The 17770-nt window shown below is 51.9% G+C and overlaps 2 protein-coding genes across 2 annotated transcripts in view; one reads left to right on the top strand and one right to left on the bottom strand.

Moving 5' to 3' along the window:
- The window catches only part of NCAN (neurocan), a 31161-nt gene extending 22487 nt beyond the window's left edge, over positions 1–8674 (top strand). The window contains exons 10-15 of the mRNA XM_010972198.3: positions 133–246; positions 1570–1728; positions 3077–3159; positions 5009–5153; positions 5902–6084; positions 6320–8674. Coding sequence (XP_010970500.3) covers positions 133–246; positions 1570–1728; positions 3077–3159; positions 5009–5153; positions 5902–6084; positions 6320–6453 — 818 coding nt within the window. The 3' untranslated portion in view covers positions 6454–8674. The remainder of the gene's footprint in view (positions 1–132; positions 247–1569; positions 1729–3076; positions 3160–5008; positions 5154–5901; positions 6085–6319) is intronic.
- Positions 8675–9940: 1266 nt separating this feature from the next.
- On the bottom strand, positions 9941–17684 carry HAPLN4 (hyaluronan and proteoglycan link protein 4). The gene is made up of 5 exons (XM_074350350.1): positions 16772–17684; positions 15669–15786; positions 15019–15381; positions 13135–13467; positions 9941–12736 (listed from the first exon to the last, which is right to left on the bottom strand). The coding sequence occupies exons 1-5, from the start codon at positions 16772–16774 to the stop codon at positions 12345–12347; spliced, it is 1209 nt and encodes a 402-aa protein (XP_074206451.1). The 5' UTR covers positions 16775–17684; the 3' UTR covers positions 9941–12344.
- Positions 17685–17770: the final 86 nt, after the last annotated feature.

The raw sequence follows: 17770 nt of genomic DNA, 5'->3' as shown, positions 1-17770 counted from the left end.
CAGACCACTGCCGTTGCACTCAGTTTCTGGGATAGATGGCAGAATCGTGACCACATCATCTGCCTGATTCCCCAGGGGGCCTGGGAGCCAAGGGGAGGCTGACCTCTGACTCGGCCCCACCTTCCCCTCCAGATATAGACGACTGCATCTCTAGCCCCTGTGAGAATGGAGGTACCTGCATCGATGAGGTCAACGCCTTTGTCTGCCTTTGCCTCCCCAGCTATGCGGGCAGCCTCTGCGAGAAAGGTGAGTCTCTGTGAGGCCCCAGAAACAGTACCAGAAGTGGGGTTGGGTGCTGGGCTGCCAGCTTCCCACACATGATGCTCCAGGTCTCTGCTTCTGGTTCCATGGCCGTGGGTCAGACAGGAGGCAAATTGTTTTCTTGAGATAAAATTCCTATAATGTAGAGGTAATTTTTCAGAGTGTGCAATTCAGTGGCATTCAGTACATTCACAATGGTGTGCAGCCACCATCTCTAGCTAGTTTTAAAACGTTTTCATCATCCCCAAAGGAAATTCTGTCCCCATTAGCAGTCACTCCCCATTCCTCCTCTCCAGCCCCTGGCAACCACTAATCTACTTTCTGTCTCTGTGGATTTGCTTATTTTAGATGTTTCATATAAATGCGGTTATACACTATGTGTCTTTTTGTGTCTGGCTTCTTTCACTCAGCATAACGTTTTCCAGGTTCATCCACATTGTAGCACGTGTCAGTGCTCCATTCACTCCTTTATGGCCGAATAATATTCCATTGAATGGATGGGTCACATTTTGTTTATCCATTCATCACTTAGTGGAAACTTGGGTTGTCTGCCCCTTGTGGATAATGTAAATAGTGCTGCTATGAAGGTACAGGTTTTTATTTCAACACCTGTTTTCCATTCTTTTTTTTGCCACATCCTTTTTGGTGTCTACGCAGGAGTGGAATGGCTGGGTCATATAGTAATTCTGTGTTTAACTTTTTGAGGAGCTACCAGACTGTTTTTCACAGCGGCTATACCATTTTACATTCCCACCAGCAGTGCATGAGGGTTCCAATTTCTCCACATCCTCGCCATCACTCATTATTTCCCTTTAAAAAAAATTATAGCCATCCTAATGAGTGTGAGGTGGTGTTCCATTGTGGTCCTTATATGTTTCCTAATGATTCACAGCGGTAAGCATCTTTTCATGTGCTTCTTGGCTGTTTGTATATCTTCTGGGGAGAAATGTCTATTCGAGCTTTTTCCCAGGAGGAAAATTTTAGGCCTTCCAGAGACCATTTCTTGAGTTCCCAGGTCCACACAGAGAGTGTGGCCAGATCAGAGGAGACATCAGAGTTGGGATTAGAGTTGGGATGGGTGTTAATGATCTTCCAGTTGAATCTCTTCCTGCAACAGAAAGAAGTGAAAATGGGAGGAGAGAGGTGAAAGGCTCGGAGGACAAAGCAGGGGGTCGGGACAGGCCCAGGGCGAGGGGTCATCTAGCCCCGCAGTGACCTTGGATTGGGCTCTCTCCCTGGTGGGCTGGCTGTGCTCACGGCTGGCTCTGCCCAAGGCCAGCCCCTTTATACTCCCTTCCCACTTCTCAGACACAGAGGGCTGTGACCACGGCTGGCACAAGTTCCAGGGCCACTGCTACCGCTACTTCGCCCATCGACGGGCATGGGAGGATGCAGAGAGGGACTGCCGCCGTCGAGCTGGCCACCTGACCAGCATCCACTCTCCGGAAGAACACGGCTTCATTAACAGTAAGAACTCTGGGGTGCACAGGGGTGGCCTTTGCAGTCCCTTTGTTAGGGCACCCCCCAGGGTCCTGAAGACACCACCTTTCTGAAGCTGTGTTCGTTGATGCAAGCTCTGACCACTTTTTACTTTTTGAAGTATAGTCACTTTACAATGTGTCAGTTTCTGGTGTACAGCATAATGTTTCAGTCATACGTATATCTATATATATTCCTTTCCATATTCTTTTTCTTTATAGGTTACTACAAGATATTGACTAGTGGCCTGTGCTATATAGTATAAACTTGTTTATTTTATACATGGTACTTAGTACCTGCAAATCTCGAACTCCCTGACCACTTATTAATTCACTTGTCTATTTTTTCACTTGTCAGTTCATTCATTCGTTTCATTCATTCATTCACCAAAATATTTACTGAGCACCTGCTATGTGCCAGGCACCATTCCAGACACAGAGACACATTGTCCTATCCTTAGGGAGTGATGTTCTTGTCGGGGATATAGGCAAACAAGTAAATATCTAACTAAATAAGTCTATACTATAATTTAGCTGCTCCTAAGTGCACCGATGACAATTAAAATGGGGCCAGGGGATAGAGACAAATGGAGAAGCATCTGTAATTTGAGGGATGAAATGAGGAAGGAGCTGTGCAGAGACTTAGAGAAAGAGAAGAGTGTCTCATTAATTAATTAAATCCAGCATTTATTGATTTACTCCTTACCCCTTCTGCCCTTTTTCATCTGTTTATTTATTCATTGTCCTTCTCTGGTCCTCTGTTAATTCTTCCATTTGTTCATTCCCTGGTCCGCTGGTTTTTTTCCTCAGTGTGATCAAACACACACTCATCCAGCTGCTTCCTCCTTCCTCAGTGACTGACTGGGTCATTCAGACTCACCTGTCTGCCCTGTCTGGCCCCATCCACTGGCTCTCCTATCCCTTACTGTGTCATTTCTGCAAAGATATGACTTTGTTTATTTCTTCCTCGGGCATTTTGTTTAAGCCACAAATAGTGGCAAGTCTGGGAGCTTAACTCTATCCCTTACTGTGCCCCTCCTCCACTCCCCAGGTTCGAGGGCAGCCAGAGTCCCAGACTGCTAGGGAATGGGGTTATATGGCCTCCAGCCCACGGCCCCCAAGCTGGGGTCCTCTCCCCCCAGCTCATACTCGGAACTGGGGGAAGGGTTCTGGGTACCCCCTCTCACTCTCACCTCCATCCCCTTCCCCTTCCAGCCCACCTCCAGGCCAGGGATGGGGCTAGGTCACCCCTCCCATGCTCCCTGCCTGGCCTCCAGCCAGCAACCTAGGCTGGAGGAGGAGCAGGTGCCCAGCTCCCACGACCCCCTACCCTGCAGGTTTTGGGCGTGAAAACACATGGATTGGCCTGAACGACAGGATCGTGGAGCGAGATTTCCAGTGGACAGACAACACAGGGCTGGTGAGTGGCGGTAGCCTGGGGGCCTGGGTCCCTGCAGTCAGACTGCAGACCAGGGTCCTGCCTAGAGTGGAAAGTTTCAGGTAAGCTGCAACGCCTGCCCTCTGGCTTCACTTTACCCACTTATGCAAAACCACCACAGGTGGCCATCAAAGGCCCCCAGTGGCTCTGAGATGCCGGGGTTGGCAAAGAAGCTTCAGCAAAGCCCCACATCACTCCGACTTCCCAGCCCTGTAAACGGCCAGTCACCCAGTGACTGAGGCTACAAACCTAGGAAGGGGTTTGACGCCTCCCTCTTGCTCACTCCACCTGGTCCTCCAGCCAGAGACTCTCAAGTGTGTCCATTTCCCTACATCCCCCCCCCCATGTGGCTTCCCTCAGCACTTACTTGGATGCTGCAGCAGCTCACCTGCACTCCTGTCCCTTTACCTGGTGGCTCTGGGGACTTTTTAAAAATTTATGATGAAATTCACCTAACATAAAATTAATGTTTAAAGCATGTAATTCAGTGTCTTTTAGTACTTTCGCAATTCTGTGTAATGATCTAGTTCCAGAATATTTTCAGCACCACAAAAGGAAACCCTTGTCCATAGGAACCATTTAGAAATTATACATCAGATCAGGATTCTCCTGGCTTCAAGCCCTCCCAAGATAAAAAAAAACCTACCTCCTCCTGCTGTGGAAAACAGTCTGGCACTTCCTCAAAAAGTTAAGCCTAGAATTACCAGGTGACCCAGTAATCCTGCGCCTAGGTAGATACCCAGAAGAAGTGAAAGCAGAAACTCAGATACTTGTACACCCATGTTCAGAGCAGCACTACTCACAGTAGCCAAATGGTGGAAACAATCCAAATGACCATCCATGGGTGAATAGATGAACAAAATGTGGTCCATCCACACAGTGAATACTATTCAGTCATTAAAAAGGAATTAAAAAGGAATACATGCTACAGTGTGGATAAAACTTGAAAACATTTTGCTCAGGGAAAAATGCAGACATTAAAGGCTTCATTTGTATGATTCCACTTACATGAAATATCTAGAATAGGCAAATCCATAGAGACAGAAGGTAGATCAGTGGCTGCCAGGAGCTGAAGGGAAGGTGGATGGGGAGTGATAGATTAATGGGTACAGAGTTTCTGTTCAGTGTGATGAAAAATTCTGAGAATAGACAGTGGTGATGGTTGCACAACATTGTGAATCTAATTAATGCCAAAGAATTGGACACTTAAAAATGGTTAAAATAGTAAATTTTATATTATATATACTTCACCACAATAAGAAAAAAAAATCCACCTCCTCTCCTCTACCGTGAGAACTGGTCCCTACCCACTCTCTGATCGCACCCAAACTGGATCCAGCAGCTCCAGCCCTCCTATCCTCTGTTCTGTTCCTTAGACATAACCAGCTCAGTTCTGCCTCTGGGCCTTTGCACTAGCTGTTCCCTCTGCTTGGAACTCTGTCCCCTGCCTGCACCATTTCTATCCTTGAGTCTTCAGCTCTCCTGTTTTCTCCTCAGGGAAGTCCTCCTGGACTTCCAGCATGAGGTCACCATTTATTCAACTATTTACCTAACAGCAAGTGACCTATGTGGAAAACAGACTATCAGGGAGTGAGACAGGAGGCAAGAAGACCAGAGAAGAGGGCACTGCAGCCACACAGCCAGAGGAGGGTTGACTCAGGCTGCAGTGGTGGTCAGGGCTCCTCAGGTAGAACAATGCCCATTGTAGAGATGGGAACACTGAGTCCTTCCGAGTTTGAATGGTCTGGCCAGGAGAGTCCCGCAGTGCCAGTGCCAGAGCCTGGGTCAAGATGCAGGTCCCCTGAGCACCTGCTGCTCCCCATTCTTACAGCAATATGAGAACTGGCGGGAGAACCAGCCCGACAATTTCTTCGCCGGAGGAGAGGACTGCGTGGTGATGGTTGCGCATGAGAGTGGCCGCTGGAATGATGTTCCCTGCAACTACAACCTCCCCTATGTCTGTAAGAAGGGCACAGGTATGCTGCCACTCTCCCTTCCACCCCTTCCCCCTACCTTCCCTCCTGCCTTTCAGACTCACTGGTTCATTGTTTTATTTAATTTTGGAAATGTTAATAGTCAGTTCAGGCCAGTTTTCACTCTTCAGCTCTATGTGAGAGTGCCCATTTTTTCCCCACCGTTGCCAACTCTGTGTGTTCTCAAATTTTTTGTTTTTTGTTCATCGAAGTGGTGAAAAAACAGTATCTCGTTGTTACCATAGTTTGCACATCTTTGAGGATGAGAATAACCAACTGTTTATATGTTGATAAGCTGTTGGTATGTAGTCAATTTCCTGTGACTTGCCAGTTTATCTTCTTTGCCTAGCTTTCTACTGGCTCATTAGTCTTACTGACTTGTAAGAGCTCTTCATATATGAAGGAAACACTTATATGCCTTCTCATGTCTGCCTTTCTCTTATACTTTTCTTCATTCTTGCTTCTGTTTCTTTGCCAATTTTCATGTCCTTTCTTCCTTTCATTTGCTCAGATTATTCTTGCCTCCCATCTCCTACATTCCCATCATGCACAAGAATTAGGATGTGTCTAGGAGATTCCTGTGCCTGAGAGTCTCCTGGTTTGGGTAGAGGAGATGGACACATTTACTTCCAGCCCTTTGAGGTCACAGCCGGGCAAAGGGTGGGACATGTTAAGGGTTCATCACAAGAGATGAAACCAGTTCAGCCTCAGTCCTGTCCATTTCTCTAACTGGAGGTTCCTCTGTCCCCAGTGCTGTGTGGTCCCCCTCCGGCAGTGGAGAATGCCTCGCCCATCGGTGCCCGCAAGGCCAAGTATAATGTCCATGCCACTGTACGCTACCAGTGTGATGAAGGATTTGCCCAGCACCATGTGGCCACCATCCGGTGCCGGAGCAATGGCAAGTGGGACCGGCCCCAAATTGTCTGTACCAAACGTAAGTGGCTTCCCCCAGACACCCCAGCACAAGTTTCCACCTATCTGTAGTCTCCAAAACATCTCATCCCTGCACACATTGATCTGGCTGAATATCTGCCTTGCAGATAAGTGAGAACTTACCAGCTTGCTTGCTGTTTCCTTCATTTACCCTCCCCTGCGGAGGCCTGCTCCATCAGCGAACCCACCTCTAATCAGCTTTTGCCACTTTCCTACCTTCCCTCACTTCCCTGCAGCCAGACGGTCCCATCGGATGCGGCGACACCATCACCATCACCAGCATCACCACCACAAATCGCGCAAGGAGCGCAGAAAACATAAGAAACACCCAGCAGAGGACTGGGAGAAGGAAGAAGGGAATTTCTGCTGAAGAACCAGGCAAAAGAAAGCACAACCCCCTTCCCACACTTCCCCTGGAGCCTTCACCTGGGGAGACAGAGCCCAGAGAGAAACAAGAGGGTCCGAAAGCCCCTGAGCCCCAAACCACATCACCCCCCCCCCTTACATAACCATTTGTAAAAAGCTCCTCTCTCCTCTTTCTTACATACACAAGGTCCTCTTGGCAGGTGTAGCCATGTGTCTGAAAAATCAGTTCTAGTCGGGCTGAACTCTGGGAGCATTTTGCAGCGGAGGGAAGCGCAATCGGCGAAGACCATTCTTTGCACTTGTTTAGACTTTTGTTGGCAAGGCTGCCTGCCAGTTGTTGAAATAAGGCTTTGATGAGGGTGCAAGGACATGTGTTTGGATTCACACTAAGGAACTGCTTTTACCACCAGAGATTCAGATTCAGTAAACTGTCAGATGTCCTAAATGCAGGCTAAAGCCTTTAGTGAAGGTCACTGGCTTTGGGAGTAGGAACTACATGGAAGTACACTGAACTTGATGACTGCTCTCCTTTTACCTTGGACTTCAGCCCAAGTTTGGTCTTTAGTCTGGGTGGATAAACTGAGTGTGGAACTCGTAAGTACTGAATTTTAGGAATGTTTTTAGAACAACCTCCCTCCATGCCCTCAGAATTAGAGGTCAGAATGGTCAGAGCAATTTCTGGGCAATGATGGGATGGGAAGATGTATTGCTTGCCCTCCCAGGTCTAGTCCAGCGCTAAAATTTGGTGGTTCTGCATGTATGGTGAATTTTACACACACACACACACATACACACACACACACACACACACACACAGATGAGAGGATGTTTAGGGCTCAATGAGTCCAGATTTCTTCCCCCTCCATCTCTCAGGGAGACAAAGAACCTCCTTCCTGGACCAAGGAGGTGCCAAGTTTTCTAGCTCAGTGCCCATATCCATCCCTCAAGCAGACATTGGTAGCGCCCCTGCCCGGGTTCCACCCCTACTCACCCCATCCCTGCCTCCATCCATTGCCTGGTGGACTAGGAATGCTTAACACTTGAAGTAGTGACATCTACCTGCCGTCATGTAGAGGGATGTGCAGGGTTAAAAACTAAACACACACACACATTTTTCTCTCACAGTTTTTTAAATTTTTTAAGTGGTAAAGAACTCACTTTGCCTTCCTCCCCCAAATCTGCGACCTGTAAAAGGTCTTCCAAAGCCAGAAGTCAGGATGTAGCTTCCTGATCTCTGGCAGGAAAGAGCTACAGCTTTTCCTCCATGTTCTTTGTCCACTCTCAACTACCTAGTCTGGGTAGCATCTGTGGATTAGTGTTAAGAACCACAGTAGAGAATGGCCCTCTGTAGGAAAGAAAAGAAGCAAATATATGGTCCAGCTAAGAGTTCGGTAAAGAAAGAAATGTGTTGCCTGAGCATATATCCCTCCCGGGAAGTAGTAACTATGGAGTAGGTACCATGCTAAGGACTTACACACTGTCTCCTTGAATCTTTGCAACAGCCCAGTGACCTAGGAACCATTATTTTCCCACTTTATACAACACAAAACTGAGGCTCAGATTAGAGAAAGGCACTGGCTTGCAAGACAGGAATAAGGATTTGGTCCTGCCTCTGTCTGACTCCAAACCCACTCTCTCTGGGGAAAGGAACTGAAACATAACCACACTCTAACACACAGGAAGACTTAGGAAAAGATTGAGAAGTGCAAACAAGACCCTCATCCTTGGCTGTGGTCTTTAGTCATCCCTAAGACATTATCCACTTATCCATCCATTATCCAGGGATATTGGTTTGTCTTCTAGCTTTGATAATTCCTCTTGGTTTAAAAAGTGTAAAAATAGTAACACATCTTCAGACATCCATGTCACAAAAGAATTTCCTTTTGGAGTGGGGGGGCCTCTGGGGATGCAACTTTTTTTGGGAGGGTCTTGGTTTATGCTCCTTGCCCCTGGCCCCCTCAACCTGCCCCTACCCCTACCCCAGCTCCATGGTGGGAGGGGGCTCTGATCTTTTCTAAAGTGGGTGGTTTGTCTTTTGGTCTTTCCCTTTGAGATGTGCGTGTGTTTGCGTGTGCCACGTGTGAGGCATGCGTCTGAGTGTGTGTGCGTGTGAACAGCTTTGGGTTCTGTTGGTTTTGCTGTCAGCTGCAGTGTTCCGTGGGTCTGTGGTATCTGACACTGTGGACATTAATGTACTTCTTGAACATTTTAATAAAAATTTTTAACAGTTCAGCCTGCCTCCTGACATCTTCATTCATTCATTCACTCAGCAAGGACTTACTGAACTGCTATTATGAGCGATGTACTGTGCTGGATGCGTGGGGAGATAGTGGTGAACAGAACAGATATGGCCCCTGGGAGGTGATCAGGGAAGGCTTCCTAGAGGAGGTGAATGGACTCTAAAGGAAGAATAGCATTAACTAGATGCGGAAGGGAAGAAAAGAAGTTTCAGGCAGAGAGAAGAGCAAAGGCAAAAATCCTCTTGCAGAAGGGAACATGCTTCATTTGAGAAACAGCAAAGAGTAAATAAATCTCACAAGAGCGGGGCCTTGCATTGATCAATAACAATGTACTTGAACTGAGAAGGATTTATGATTTATTCAACTGCCTGCACCTCAGGTCGAAATGAAGGATGGTCAGCTTCACATAACAAGTGAATTGCAAGTGGCAACCACAAGGAGATATTATGTGTCACCTATCAGGTCAACTAAGGTAAAAAGTGATAACACATGATGCTGGTGAGGATGCGTGGAAAACAGGTAAGTACATCTCCAGGTGAGCCTGCAAGATCTCCACTCCAACAGTGCAGACCCCAGCAGAAAGAAGGTTCCCTTGGTCCTATTGGTCCGTCAAAATCCCAGGGACTGCATCTCATTGGTCTTCCTGGGTCCATGTCCCCCTGGGCCAATGAGGGTTGCCCAGGAAGATGAGCCACAGCATTCACTGTCCAGGGAGTCAGCCCCTCTGACTCTCACGGAATAAGAGGAGGGAAACTTACATACTCGAGGCAAAACCAGGATGCTGGAACCCGTGGAAGGGAGAAAGGATTTCAGCGGGGAAAAAGTGGGATGAAAGAAATCTCGTGCATTCATCTCCAGAAAAATACCCATTATCATTCCCTTATTCAAGGAAACTAAGGGCCAGCTGGAGCCCAAGGCAGTTTAACCAGGGGGCTAGACTGTGGCTTCAGACGAGTGGTTTGAGTCTCTAGGAGCTCTGTCCCATCTGATACTGAAGCATGAGCAATTAAATCGACCATCCCACTTCTATAACCAAGTAAGACTTTTACACTTCTTTTCTCTTGTCCCTTTCTTTGTGTCCCAGAAAGTTCCAATAGTCCTCAGCCCACCCTCCCCCAACACCACCCTCAGCCCCAAACCAGGGAAAATTTGCAACTTCTCTGCTTTCCTGGTGCAGGAACTCATCCAGTTTCACATACTTTGTTCCCAGGGGACTGAGAGGAACCACTGGATTTGTTAGTGACCCAATTAGGACAGGGCTGAGAAGGACCAGACTCATGGGAGGTGATTCAAGGAAGAGAGTGAGGGCAGAATAGGGGGAAGGGAGAAGAGAGAAAGACTGAGGAGAGGGGATGGTCCTGAAAAATGAAGAGAGATGCTTCCCAACCAAGTCATTCCCAAGCATCCCCAGCTGGGAAACACTGTGTCCACGGAAGTGCATTTATGAAGCAATTAGCTTCATAACCCACCAGCTGCCTCATTCATTTAAAAAAAAAAGAAAAAGAAAGAAAGATTTATTGAGCCCCTGCTGTACATTTTACACTCACTGGGACCTTAGAACAGCCCTGGGTACAGAGGAGGAAACAGGATCAGGGATTTTGTCATTTGGTCACAGAGGCAGGATTCGAACCCAGGCATACCTGGTTCCAAAACCCACAGATGGGTTTCCTGGAAATGAATGTAACAATAAGGAGAGCTCCAGGAGGGACCCCAGTGCTACTCCAGGCAAGATCTCAAAGCTGAGGTCTCCAACAGCTGGGGTGGCCTTGTTCATGAACCATCTCCCTGAGCTGGCTCTTAACACTGGGAAGTTTGACAGGGTCTTGACTTCTTGGCACAAATCACCCCTTAGAACCTGGAGCTCAGGGTGGGTTTTGAGGTTTAAAGACAATTCCATCTCTCCTGGATCTCTAAGGAGGGAAATGTGGGGGGTGAGAGATTAGGGGAAGAGAGAGGAGTTCAGTGAGTATGGGGATGTGGTCTCAGAGAAGAAAAGGGGAGCTTAGTGCTTGCACAGCACAAAGGGTAGGGGCACACCAGAGCTTCAGTTTGCTCACCTATACAGTGGCAGTGAAAACACCTGGTTGTCGCAAGGGTGTCTCATGCACATCTGTTATCTGGTATAGTTAGCGTGCAAAAGGAGGGTGTCCAGCTGCTCCAGAAGTCCAGCCGGGTCTGGGGTGCTGCCTAGGACTGGGCCCATCTGGTGAAGGGGAAGCCATTAAGCCCTATTGTGCACAGTTTCAGCCCATGGCTAGAAGTTCCTGAGAACTGGGAAGTCAGTTGTCATGAGGACAACGTTGACAGTCTCTGTGGTGACAGTTTGGTAGGGCAGGCTCTGCAGACAAGGGAAAGCCTAGGGGGGACATGTGTTCTATTACCTCAGACACCGGGATTTGGTCTCCATGGCAACGCTGGTCCAAGCCGCTTAGGGGCGGAGCTTGGAGGGTGGCAAGGAGCTGGGGCGCCCTGGGGAAAGGAGCAGACTGTTTCCACGCTGAGGCGAAGATCCAAATGTTGGGTCACTCTCGGCACAACGGGGGAGAGAGTGGTCTCTATGACTGTTGGTCAGGGTGAGGACAGTGGAAGTGGAGTTGAAAGGGTCTCTGGGGTGGAGGCCTGTGAGATGGGAAACGTGTAGTATCCATGGTTACAGCTGGAGGGGGGAGGCACTATCTCCATGGGTGTGACTGATGAAGGAAGGGCTGTGTGACTCTAGGTGACAGGTAGAAGCTGGGATGGTTGCCTTGCTAACAATGGAAAGTGGGGCAGCTTGTCTCCATAGTGAATGCCATGGATTTTATGGGTCCCTGGGCCCAGGAGATGGTCTCTTTGGTGACAGCCAGGAAAGGGGCCGTCAAGGCGGATTTGCTCCCTCCAGAGAGATACCTGAGGGATGTCGCATGGCCGCCAGTCATGACAGCCAGCTGGGGCGTGTCAATTTGTCTTAACAGTGACAGACAACGGTGGTTTCCCCTGAAATTGGAGGGGTGGGTCTATTCTCCACAGAGACCTGGGGACATAGTATGTTACTCTGGGAACTCTGGGGGACTCATGGGAGAAGGGGGGAGAATGGGAGTAACCAATCTCCAGGTCACCCTAGGGAAGAGGACAGGAGCCCACAGTCTTCATGTGACCACAGGGGCATGGTCAATTGACGAACTCTGAGGTTTTTGGTTCCTCTTCAGGTGATGGGGAGGAAGGGTCAGTGTCCAGATGACCTTAGAGGACCAGTCTTCAGTCTTCACAGAGATGTAGAGGATGTGTGGTCAGTCTCCAGGTAATCCCAGGGGTCCAGCCTCCAGGTGACCATGGGGGTAGTTCCAGAAGACCTCGGGGTCTGTTGGTCTCCAGGGATTCTCAGAAGGTGTCCCCCACCTCCTGAAGAAAGTTGGGAGAGGAGGGGAAATCCACTGTCCGGAAGAGGTGAGGCTTGGTCGGTCTCCAGGGGACTCCAGGGGACTTGGCTCCTGGGACTGGCCAGTTTCTGGGGGCCCTCAGAGGGCGTGGCCAGGGTTCAAGGACCGCAGGAGGTCTGGTCAGCTTGCAGGGCACCACAGGGAGCATGGCCAATCTCCAGGGGTGTGGTCCATCTCCAAGGGACTGTAGGACACTCGGCCAGCCGCCAAGTGCCCCAGCAGCCCACGTCCTGGACCTAGACGCGCAGCGGGGTCCAGGCGGCGGGGTCGCGCGCGCCTCCGGCCCACCCGCCGCCTCCAGCCCAGCCCCAGCCCCAGCCGCCGGGTGCGGGGTCCGGCGCGCCAGGAGCACGGTAGCAGTAGACGCCAAAGAGACGGCGCGCAGCGTCAGGAAAGCCGAGGCTGCGCACGCCCGGCCGGCTACCGCCGCAGCGCGGGCGCGGGTTCACGATGGGGTAGCGCGCGCTCCCGTCGGCCAGCCAGCCTGCGGTGCAGCGGTCCAGCAGCTGCAGCTTCCACGCGGCGAACAGCTGCCCCACCTTGGCCACGGCCGCGCCCCGCGCTGCGCACGCGCGCGCTGCTCCCGAGAAGGGCAATGGCCTCAGCGGCTTCAGGAAGAAAACGCGCCCTGCAGGTGGGTGGGGAGGAGTGATTAGAGCCGCTCCTGGGATGCGGCTTACTCAGGATTCAGGATGCCCTCCCGCCTGCAGCCCACGGTCTCAGCCTCAGGATTCGGAAACACTCCCTCCCCCTCAGCCCGGGACCCCAGCCTCGGTTAGAGCGGTGTTGGTGCCGGGCGATGCTTGATTGCTGCGCCCTGGCAGTACAGGGGAAGGGACCTTCTGGTTTGGACCACCGAAGGCGGATGTGGAGAGGAAGGGCGGGGAGAGAGAACTGGGCAGAGTGGGAAAGAGTACTAGAGGGAGGGGTACCCGGGAGAGGACTTTTGGGGAGGCCTTCAAGGGCAGGTCGGGTCCCCGGCGTGCGGTGGGCGGGACCTTCTTCCTAAGGGTGGGACATACGCACCTGGGAGGTTGGATGTGAAGCAGAAGGCGTCGTAGCGTTCCTCCGCGTTGTGGCGGTAGCCGTAGTTGCGCACACCCCCCGAGGCTCCGCCTCCAGCCCCGGCGCTCCCGGCCCCTCCCAGGCCGCCGCAGGGCTCCCGGGGCTGGCTCACCGGGTACTGCACCGAGCCGTCGCGCAGCCAGCCAGCGTTGCACCAGTCCAGGCCATCGCGCCAGGCCGCGTGCAGCTGCTCAGCCGACGCCAAGATGCCGTCCTGTTCAGCACACGCGCGTTGAGCCTCCGTGAAGGTCAGCTTGTAGCGGCCTCCACGGGGGTGGTAAGGGAAGACAACGCCTGAGAGGACACACGAAGGTCAGCTGGGGCCCCTCAGCTCGCTCCCACCCACCTGACATCTGGGGTACTGTGTGACTCTTCAACCCAGACCTTCCAGTCCATTCCTCACTGTGGCCTCAGACCTGACCATGCCTTTCCCCCAGTTCACATGCCTCATGACTCTTTGCCTTAAGTTTGGGATTCACTTGACCCTCCCCCTTTCCACCACTGGAGACCTTTGTTCATGTTCTCTCCACCTTTCCACCTGATGAACTACTATTCATCCTTCAAAATCCAGCTCCCACAACCCTCCTCCATTCAGTTCTATGAGCTTCTGACATCCTCCCAGCATTGGGACCTTCCTTCTAGCTAAGTCCTGAGCCCACAGAGCTGACTCCCCCACACAGGAAGCTCCTGAAAGTTTGACCCTGGGCAAAGACCTCTGATCTCCACCATTTTCCAGGAGAGTTCCCATTGGCTTCACTTACACCTTCAGTTCTTACAACTTGTCCCTTATCAGAATCACAGTCAACTCAGGTCACAAGCGTTCTGTTTGCCTGTGTTTGAGGGGCGGACTTTGAGGGTGCAGATGCAGATACATCTCTCAGCAGATGCAGGAAGGATCAAACAGGGGCCAGAGAGAAGAGCTGGAGCCTGACAGACCAGAGCTCAAGTCCCGACTCTGACTCTCATTGGCATGTGCCGTGGTCAAGGCGCTAACCTCTCTGAAACAGTTCCCATCTGCTAGTAATAGTGTCTCCCTCAGGGTTTGGGGGAAATTAAATGAGAGACTCCAGAGAGCACTTTAACCAAGTGCCTGGCACATAGAACACACCCAATAAAGGAGAGCTGCTTCTATTATTGTTGTTGTTATTTGCTATTGTTCAGCAGGTGAGGGCTCTGAAATCTCTCCTAGCATCTTCTAAGGTGGACTGAGGAAAGAAACCAGATGGGAGGGAATTCTTCAGATAGAAACCTCCCAGCTCCACAGTCAGCCAATCAGAGCATCCCATCTTCCAGGAACAGTGATTGGCTCATGGATAGGCACATGACTCAAGCTGGACCCATGAGGGACAACTCTGGGACTCTACCTAGCACTTCTAGGAAATCAATTGTCAAGCTGGGAGAGTGGAAGCCTGGCACTACTTTTTGGTTCCATCAGCGGAAACTTGTGCAAGAAAAGCCCACCCAGGGAAGCAGAGCTGAGGGAGTTTCTCCTGACATGGTGCGGGTGGCTGGCTCTCACTGTGCCTGGATCTTACCTCAGAGTTTCCCAATGTCTTCACTATTGACATTTTGGATTGGATTATTGTTTGTTGTGGGGGGAGTGCTCTTTATGTTGTGGGATATTTCACAGCGTCCCTGATATCTACCCACTATATACCACCACAACCTGCTTCTAGACATTGCCAATATCCCTGGGTAGCAAAATCACCCCAAATCAGAACAATTATCCTGCCCTACCAAGCCTCTAAATTCCTTCAGGCCAACTTGATTTGGTTTCTGCCCTTTGCAACACCCTTCCCTCTCCTCCCTTAGAAATGCGCCTCATCCTGCCCACAGGCTGGTCACCTTCCAGGTCCAGCTTGACCATGCCAGTGTCATCCTCCAGCTCGTTGGTGACCTCGCACTCATATCGCCCATAGTCCTGCAGCGTGACGTTTCGGAGAACCAAGGAGGCATCCCCGGGCCCATCGCCCTGCAGCTCAGCCCGCCCGCGGTAGCTGCCAAACGCCCGGTGCTGGGGCCCCAACGCCACGAAGACATCGGCAAAGGCCAGCGGATCCACCACCTTGGTCCACTTGAGGCGGACGCCGTCGTGGCCGTGGGCGGCTGCCTCGTAGTGGTAGCGGCAGGGCAAGACAATGGTGCCACCCCGGTGGCTGACCACTTGCCCTGGAGCCGTCTGCACCACCACCGAGCCCGACTCCCCCTCTGCGGGCAACCAAGGAGGGTTAAGAAGAGATCCTAGAGGCAGGCAGGAGAACCCAGGGAGGGGGACCCTGGGAAGATGTGGGAAGAAAACTTGGGTGGAGGTAAAGGGACTCAGGGAAGGGACTAGGGAGGGGGCGGAGATTCAGAGTGGGAAGAACGGAGAGGGAGGGGATTGTGGCCATCAGGAACGCCGGGGACCCTCCCTCCTCCCCTCTCCATGAATTCCGGCGATCCTACTTAGTCCCGGCTTCTGCGGGACAAGATCAGCTTCCAGGGCCCTGACTCACCCAGCACGTGCACAACCTTCTTCCGGCCGCGCTGCGCCTCCGCGGCGGCAGTGAGCAGCAGGACTCCCCATGCAGCGGCCCAGAGCGCCCCGGGACCGAGGGCCGCCGGAGCACACACCTGGGGGCACAGGGCGCTCAGTCCAGCCTCCTGGCCTTTGCCTTTCGGAGGAATAGCTCCCTGGCCTTCCTTCCCCGCGGCGAAGACTTCTTACTCGCCCAGGTCCCCACTCCGGCCAGGGTCCCAGAGGACTCCCTCAAGCGGAAAACTAGCAGACTCTCCCACCGACCCCCAAATCTCCCGGGACCTCACACCTCGCCCTTGAGCAAAGCCCACGCCCTGGCCTCACTATCCCCTAGTTCTGCACCCGCAACCCGCCTGACCCCCTAACCCCAACACCGGAGGCTCGGAGCCCCGCCCCTTCTCTCAGTCTCTGGCCGGGGCCGGGATTCGGGAGGAGGGAGGAGGAGCTGGAGCAGCGGCAGCGGCAAGGTTATCCGTGCGCCAGGAGACTGCAGCAAACCCGTGCAGGTGGGGGTGGGGGGCGAGGGGGTGGTAGAGGCAGAGAGGGAGAGACACAGAGAGAGGGCAAGAACAGGGAAAGAGACAGAGACAGAGAGAAAGGCAGGGAGAGGTGGAGACAAAGAAGGAAAGAGACACAGACAAGAGGAATGAAAGACGGAGAGAGACAAAGGGAGAGACAGAGAAGAGTGTGGGAGGGAGAGAAACACAGAGAAGGGTTAGGAAAGATGGAGAGAGACAGAGACAGAGAAACTGAAAGGGAGAAAGGAGAGAGCAAGAGGGAAGGAGAATAGGGAGACATAGGGGTTGGGAGAGACAGAGAGACTCAGAGAGGAGAGAAAAGGATCAGAAAAGAGAGAGAGAGGGAGAGAGAGAGAAAAGTAGGGAGAGACATAGAGGAATAAGAGAAGGAGAGGCAGAGAGAGAGTGGGAGGAAAAGAGATACAAGAAGGTGAGAGGGAGAGAGATGGGAGAGATGGGAAGGGGAGAGTGAGGAGAGAAACACTGAGGGATGTAGACTCAGAGACACAGACAGAGACAGAAATCCCAGAGAAGGATCTACTGTGCCCTTGGCCCCACTCACCATCCTGCTGGTGCGGCCCCCCGCCAGTGGGTCCCAATGTGCGGGGACTGCGCTCCCCCGCACACCCGGGAAGGACTGGGCAGGTCCCTGCAGGCGGCAGCGCAATCCTGGCGTCTGCCTGCAAGGGGAGGAGGGAGGCGGACCTGGGAGGGGGGTGCGTTAAAGGAGACGTGGTGTCACTTGCTCTGGAGAGAGGTGACTGTGGGCATAAACAGAGGAAGAACCACCCTGGACAGTGAGTGCAGAGCCAGGTCCCAGCCCCAGCTGGCTGACCTTAGACCAGCAGAGGAATGTCTCTGGGCCTCAGTTTAACTATCTTTAAAATGGAGGAGGGGGCCTGATGATGCCCTCATGGGCAGGAGGGCTGAGTAACCTGGGAAAGGAGCTTGTTTTCCCATCTGTCACTGGGTGACCATCAAGGGGTCCTGGGCTCTGGCAGCCAAAAGGTGCTCACTCTGTGGAATGGGGGGCCTACAAAAGTCACACATTTGGCAGAGGGGACCTGTAGCAACAGGTCCAAATCTGACTCTGCCCCTCACTCTATACCTCAGTTTCCACATCTGGGATATGGATTGCTGGGTCTTTGGGAGAAGATCCAATGGATAGACATACAGTAGGTGCCTAATAAGTGTTGGAAGGAGCTGCGATCAGGGACATCTGATCAAGTCCCTGACCCACTCTGGGCCAGAGTCACCCCTGAAACTGGACCTTCACTCAAGTTCAAAAATCAAACCAGGAAACAATGAGCCCTTCCCCCAACATTTTGGCTGCCTCCCCAACTTCAGTTTCCTCAAAATAGGGGCCTGCCAGACAGCAGAGGCAGGGTTATGGGCTCTGTGGTTGAAGGGGCTGGGGTTCGGTCACTAGCTCAGCTGCATCCAGGAGGCATGACCACAGACCAGGACCTTCACCTCCTGCAGGCTTAGTTTCCCCATACAGAATATGGGGTGAGATCCAGCATTGTAGCATGTGAGGTTAGGCATTGGCATGGTATACAGT

Source organism: Camelus bactrianus, chromosome 22, assembly GCF_048773025.1.
Source record: "Camelus bactrianus isolate YW-2024 breed Bactrian camel chromosome 22, ASM4877302v1, whole genome shotgun sequence".
Classification (NCBI taxonomy): domain Eukaryota; kingdom Metazoa; phylum Chordata; class Mammalia; order Artiodactyla; family Camelidae; genus Camelus; species Camelus bactrianus.
The sequence above is the reverse complement of the archived record's forward strand: the minus strand, read 5'-3'. Positions and strand labels throughout refer to the sequence as shown.